Genomic DNA, 6,976 nt, shown 5'->3' on the forward strand with positions numbered 1-6,976 from the left:
TTTTTATAAAATTAAATATATCAGAAAGGGATGTTTTGAGCATATGTCAATCTATAATTAAGAAACATTTATTAAAAATTAAAGTAATTTAGCCCAGGCCAGATGGCTCAGTTGTTTGGAGCACCCTCCTGTACACCAAAAGTTTGTGGGTTTAATTCCCAGTCAGGGCATGTATGGGAGGCAACCTAGTGATGTTTCTCTCACATGGATGTTTCTCTTTCTCTAAAATCAATGAACCTATTCTCGGGTGAGGATTAAAAAGAAATCAATGTCATTGAAAAAATTTTAACGGGCTGAAGAGTTGCAATACTTATGGGAATTAACCTTTCCTGGATTTTCTTTTTTTTAATTATTAAATCTTTATGGTTCAGATTATTACAGTTGTTCCTCTTTTCCCCCCATCTTTCCTGGATTTTCTACCCAAACCCCACTGCAGGAGTTTGTCGGGCACCCACTGTCCGCCCAGACAGCAAGGTGTCGCATCTACAGTGAAGAAAGAGATGCAGACATCTCATCGATGTTTCTAACTCTCTATCCCTCTCCCTTCCTCTCTGTAAAAAATCAATAAGATGTATTTAAAAAAAAAAAGAAAAGAAAGGGATGTTAAATATGTATTTGCATGCATGTAGAGTTCCTTTTCTAAGTTATAAAAATGTGGTAATATATTGATGATATTACAAGTAAAGTAACTTTAGCTCCTTTTTCTCCTTCCATTTCTTATCCTCTGCTACCTCCTGCTTTAGTCTGGGGTGGTTTCAGGAAAATATGGTATAGGGTTGCAGTTTAATATTAAAATTTCCACAAAAATATACTAAGTCTAGGGGTAAAGTATCTGTTTTCTTCACTAGGCCATATACTCTTCCTGGAGAATAATTTTATTTTACCAATCCACCTAACATTCTCAATGCATTCTTAAACTTGTCTGTTAAATTAACTGAAGGAAGTATGACAGAATAACTAGTGGCCCAGCACACGGATTCGTGCACATTGAAAGGAAATTAATTAGAAGAAATGTTTTAATATCACTATTTGCCCTTTCTCTATAATAGAAGTGTCAACCAAGTTCATGACTGACAATGACAGATCAAAACACATGCATGCGATTGGTGTCAGCAACAGCTTTATATGTATCACACATGCACGAGTCAAATTAGCCTATATGACTTATTGACCAATGTTATCCCAATAAATTTAATTCTTTAAAAAACATGTAACATTTGCAGAAAAGTGACTGAAGGGCACATAAGATCCCATCTGCTGCTCTAAAGTAATTTTATTACTAAAAATGTTGAAAGAGAAAACTTTCCTGTAATTTCAGAAACTATAAAAATCATGGAGTAAAGTGGGGGAAAAGGAGACATATGTAAAACTTTAGACAATAAATTTTTAAAAATCATGGAGTTAAAATAGTCACCTTTCTACCTTAATCATCTCATTTGACAGCATATGGTACCTGGATACCACCCTGAAAACCAAGGATATTTGCTATTGTTTTCACATTAGAATAATTTTAATCTATATTTTGAATACATAATATTGTATTAAAGGGTATAGAGTGAAAAATATATCTTCTCACCTTTTCCCCCCAGCATATCCAGTCCCATCCATACCTCCCCTTAAGGCACCCAAGTTGATCAATAGTGATTGTCTCTTATTTCTTGGTGAAAAACAAACTGTATATACTGGGATGCAGGGTGCTTTTAAGTGCACAATGTCACTTGATATAGGATAGAGCTGTTTTCAGTCTTAAAGGTCACTTTATTTCTTCGTGATTACTAAGGTATGCTTTCACATAAGATTAATTGATTATTATCTTTGAGTAGAATGCTTACCCTGGGAACTTTTCGCCTATCAAAGTGAAAAATCAAGATGCAGAATTGTGAATACTGGTATAGTAACAGTTGTGTAAAAAATGAAATAGGTTGGGTAGATGAAGAAAAAGCACATTAACTTGAATACACCTGAGGAAACAGCATAAAGGTGATATAACTAGTAGAAGTTGTGCAGCTGATAAATAATAGAGCGAGGACACAACTCCAAGTTTGTCAGATTAAAACCAATGCTGTTAGCTATGCATTAGTTAAATTACTATGCCAATAGTTTATCTTTAGATAATTCAATAAAGGTAGACCTTTAGATAATTTATGTCTTGCAAATCACAATTTCTTATATGTCAGGTATTTCCTTCAAGCAAAAATAATTTGGGAAATTAGCTTATTTCAGTTTTTCAATGGTTATATTTATTCTTTTAGTCAACTACTATTTATTAAGCTCTAGGGGGAAACAATGCAAATTAAAACTATTTTTTTTCTGAAAACCTTTTCCATATCAAAACCTTGTTGGACAGTTTCAAGTAGTCACCATGAGAAGTTTTGTCCTTTTTCTAGAGATGTGTCTATTATTTAAAACTAGTAACCCAGTGCACGAAATTCATGCACATTAAAAGGGAATTAATTAAAGGAAATATTATAATATTGCTGTTTTCCCTTTCTCTATAATAAGAGTGTCAGAGATAAAAGAAAATTAGTAAAATGTATATGAAAGTAATATATAAATTTGTTAATAAATAAACAATCACAACATGATATAATAACAACAAAGACATGATATAAAAACAACATGATGTAAAAATAACTGATACAAACAATGAGTGATAAATTGATTAAACTTACTCTAATATCTCTCTGTATACCACATTAAGAGTGAAAACACTTTCAGAGTGCTTGACTAATATCCCTTGTGACGAAATATTTACAACTTTAACTTTAACATCACATGCTCTTCAGACTTGAGAGAAAGCAACATATAACTGACCATGTTGAGATTTCTCAATAGCATGATGATTGCACCCACTTTCAATTTTAATTTATGACACGGCATTCCCAAAGGAGTAATGCTATTAAGAAATTCGATGGGAAAATTTTCCTTTTCAGCATCATCTGTTGAATCAATGGAATCATCACTCAAATACATGTGAAAATCTCCATTGAGTAGATCCAAAATTTCTTCATTTAATTTTTGAATGTGCTCATTTTTTGGACAAAGAATCTCATGTTTAGATATATTTTTAATATTATCTATAGATATAGTATTTCCAAAGGTAGCTTCAGTAATAGATGCATTACAAATCATTTCACAGGGGATTTCAATAATATCCATTGCCCATCTCCGAGTTTTACTAACCATTCACTATAAGCAGAATCCTCTGATCTCATATTCGTTTTGAGACAACTTTCTGAAACATCACCAAACATTACAGTACTTTAAACTGGTTTGTACTATGGCCGATCGCATAGCATGTGGCACAATACTGAGACATTGTCGAAAATCCCCTCGGAGGAGAACTTTCCCACCAAATGCAACATTCAAATTCATAATTTCTCTTAGTAATCTGCCTCAGGGCGCTCCAGGTGCTCTGAGGGTGGGTTCCTCCCTCAGGCCTCATCCTCACCAGAAACAGCTTGGGGAGGGCGCCTCAGGGCCAGTGGGACTGATGAAAGTGGGGGAGGTGGCAGGGAGGTGGTGTCTGCGCTTCTGATCATTTGCACACTCCTGCAGGCCATCAGAAGCCTCTGGCAGCCATCACCACAGCAACCCAGGACTCAGTGCCTTTGCGTTCTGAGGGAAGGTTCCTCCCTCAGGCCTCACTGGAAATAGCTCAGGGAGGGCGCCTCAGGGTCGGTGGTACTGATGGAAGTTGCGGAGGGGGGGCGGCGGGGGCATGGAGGTAGTGCCTGCGCTTCTGATCACTTACACACTGTGTTTTATACCACAACCTGTGGCATTGACTGTGAAGGTCGCCACGGCAACCCAGCGCTGACTGCAGGACTGACTCTGGTTGGTCGAGCCTCCGGTCATTACTGACCCAGGATTTTTATATATTAGGATATTGGGAATGATTTTCTATCAGCATTTTCTTCATAGTCTTCCTATTAATCTTCACCAAATTTTAATTGTTTGCTTTTAGCATATATATTCTAGTTTTGGAAACAACTAAACATCTAATCATAAAGGCAAAAATATAGGTTACATGGTCATGTTAAATAATTATATTTTCTTAGGGTTACCATCCACCCTGTCTTATTAATTAAGATTATAAATTAAAGTATGATGGGCTGCTTCTCTGACTTCTAAAGTAAAAATAACAGCAATTCCATGAAATAATTTCATTTTTTCTAGCAACAACTGGCAGAATTCTTGGAGTATTATTTCTAAAGCCTCCTGATCCAGCTTTGAAGAGAAGCACACATGTTTAATCACTTTTTAAAACTGACAGTCTCATTGGTTTGTAGACAAGCCTTGTACACTACTTGGTCTGTATCTGAAAAGGGTATAAGATACAGTATAACAGAAGATGAACTAGAGAAAGAAAAACTGCCAAAGTGATGGCAGTGCTTTTCTTGAGTTGTTTGAGAGAATGTTCACACAAATACCGTGAGGTATTTTTTACTACTTTCTGTGTGTATTTATGTTGTTCCTTGTGTTTGGTGTGGTCTCACTCTCTCTGCCCAACTCTTATGTCACTTTTATCCAACATTACTGGACTCTGTTACTGTAATGAAGCTGGGTCATTTAAATTATGCAATATAGTGTAATTATTTGAGATATGCCTTTCTCTCTTAGATATAAGCAACTTAAAGCAGATATTGTATGTTTCATGTATGTTTGTATCCCTGAATGTTCATCATAATATCAAATGAGTGAATAAATGAATACATTAACAGAAGAGATTCTGTATAAAAGAAATTTATTTATAGGAGTGGCATGCAATTGTTTATGTAGTTCTATAAGTAATAAAATGGGACCTATACTTTAGTGAGAAAGGAAAAAAGGAAGAATTTTTTAAAGAGAGTCACAAAATTTTTAAAAATATATTTTTATTGGTTTCAGAGAGGAAGGGAGAGGGAGAGAGAAACATCGACAATGAGAGAAAATCATTGACCGGCTGCCTCCTGCATGCCCCCTAATGGGGATGGAGCCTGCCTGCAACCAAGGCATGTGCCCTTGACTGGAATCGAGCTCGGGACCCTTCAGTCCGAAGGCTGATGCTCTATGCACTGAGCCAAACAAGCTAGGGCAAGAGTCAAGAAATTTTAATTACAAATGAACAGAGAATATTTTATGCATTGAGTTTGTCCTATCAAAGTGGAATTTTGAAAGAAGGAAGATGTTAGATAAAATCAAATGTGTATGAAGCTCATGTAAACTATACATTTCTTACACTTGTGGAAATGTTAAGCTCTGAAAGGCCAACAATCATATGTTTTATATTTTGTAGAAAGATGTTTTATCATATAAATTAATACGAAATGGTATTTATTAATTTTAGTATTTTCCTTATTAAATACTATCATTTTTAATTTAAAATTTTACAGATACCTGCAGAATATTGGACACACAGATCCAGGATCCATAAGACTTTTCCACCTTGAATCAAGGATTTAGTTGATATCCTCCTGTCTTTTCTTCATATCAACTAAATTATTTTTTAAAAGAATTAACAAATTTGCCATAAGAGAATTTAAGAAAAATAATAAAACCCACACTCTCTAATGCCTAAGAATAGCAAGATGATAAAAAAAGAATTAGAAGATGAAGTTATTGAATCTGCCAAAGACCTTCTTTCCAATGAAGATGCAGCTGATGATGCTTTTAAGAAAAGTGAACTAATTGTTGATGTCCAAAAAGAGAACCATACAGATCCTAAAGTATCTAACATCAAAGATGAAAGACGAGGTTGGAACAATAGGCTACAATACATCCTTGCCCAAATTGGATTTTCTGTAGGTCTAGGAAATGTGTGGCGATTCCCATACCTATGTCAGAAGAATGGGGGTGGTAAGTTTTATTTTTTTAAGTGATACATTGCTGAATAGATTTCAATTGATTATCTCAAATAGCTGCTGTTGTTGCTGGAGTCTCAGTAGTTTAGAAACTATGAATTTTATTATAAAGCTAGGGAGATTCCTTTGTTGAAAATGAGTTTCACTGTTTTCAGAATAGGTTTCCATAGGAGCAGATGGCTTGCTATGAATACACAAGGATTGCTTTAAAGGTAATACATTCTCAGATTCTTTCTGTGGATTCTATTAAAAATCTCTAAATTACTGACTTTTTAAACAAATGTTGCATCCCTTGTGCCTGTCGGTTATTCTCTTTGGAAAAAAACAAACTGGTTTCTGGTATAAGGCAATATTTGTGAAGACAAAACTTTCTCTCTATGACTTATTAAATCTGAATTTTTAAAGTTGTTTTACTCTCCATAAAAACAAAAATTACATATTATTTAGAATGATTATAGTCTTCTAATGCTGACCAGAACTTTAAAGATTTCAGTAGAAGGGATTTAATGGGATCCTTTACAATAAAGAGTAATATGTAAATTGACAATCACTCCCTCACAAAGATGGCTGCCTATGACCAGGCCGGCAGGGGCTTAGTGAGGGATGACCAAATGACTGAACAAGTAGGCTGTGTGGGGCAACCAGACTGGCAGGGGGGTTAATGAGGGACAACCAAACGACTGAGTATCAGGCTATGTGGGGTGACCAGACCAGTGGGGGAGTTAGTGAGTGGTGACCAAATGACCAAGCAGCAGGCTGCGTGGGGTGACCCGGCCGGCAGGGGGATAGTGAGGGGAGACCAATCGACCGAGCAGAAGACTGCGTGGGGTGATCAGGCCGGCAGGGAGGTTACTGAGAGATGACAAACGACTGAGCAGCAGGCTGTGTGGGGTGACCAAGCGGGCAGGAGGCACAGTTGGGGGCAACCAGGCCGGCAGGAGGTGGGGAGGTAGTTGGGGACAATCAGGCTGACAGGCAGAGGCAGTCAGGGATGAACAGGCAGGCAGGCAGGTGAGCGGTTAGGAGCCAGCGGTCCAGGATTGTGAGAGGGATGTCTGACTGCCAGGTCAGTCAGACATCCTCCAAGGGGTCCTGGATTGGAGAGGGTGTAGGCTGGGCTGAGGGGACCCCCC

At 36.8% G+C, this 6,976-nt stretch overlaps 1 protein-coding gene and 1 long non-coding RNA gene across 5 annotated transcripts in view; one reads left to right on the top strand and one right to left on the bottom strand.

Moving 5' to 3' along the window:
* SLC6A15 (solute carrier family 6 (neutral amino acid transporter), member 15) overlaps positions 1-6,976 on the top strand; it is a 44,665-nt gene that overhangs the window by 5,767 nt on the left and 31,922 nt on the right. For all 4 annotated transcript variants that reach the window (XM_005860853.2, XM_005860854.2, XM_005860856.2 and 1 more), the window contains exon 2: positions 5,376-5,838. In XM_005860853.2, coding sequence (XP_005860915.1) covers positions 5,553-5,838 — 286 coding nt within the window. In that variant the 5' untranslated portion in view covers positions 5,376-5,552. The remainder of the gene's footprint in view (positions 1-5,375; positions 5,839-6,976) is intronic.
* LOC106725181 overlaps positions 1-6,976 on the bottom strand; it is a 23,479-nt gene that overhangs the window by 2,441 nt on the left and 14,062 nt on the right. The gene's annotated exons all lie outside the window — the stretch shown is intronic.

This window comes from Myotis brandtii, unplaced genomic scaffold (genome assembly GCF_000412655.1).
Source record: "Myotis brandtii unplaced genomic scaffold, ASM41265v1 scaffold141, whole genome shotgun sequence".
NCBI lineage: Eukaryota > Metazoa > Chordata > Mammalia > Chiroptera > Vespertilionidae > Myotis > Myotis brandtii.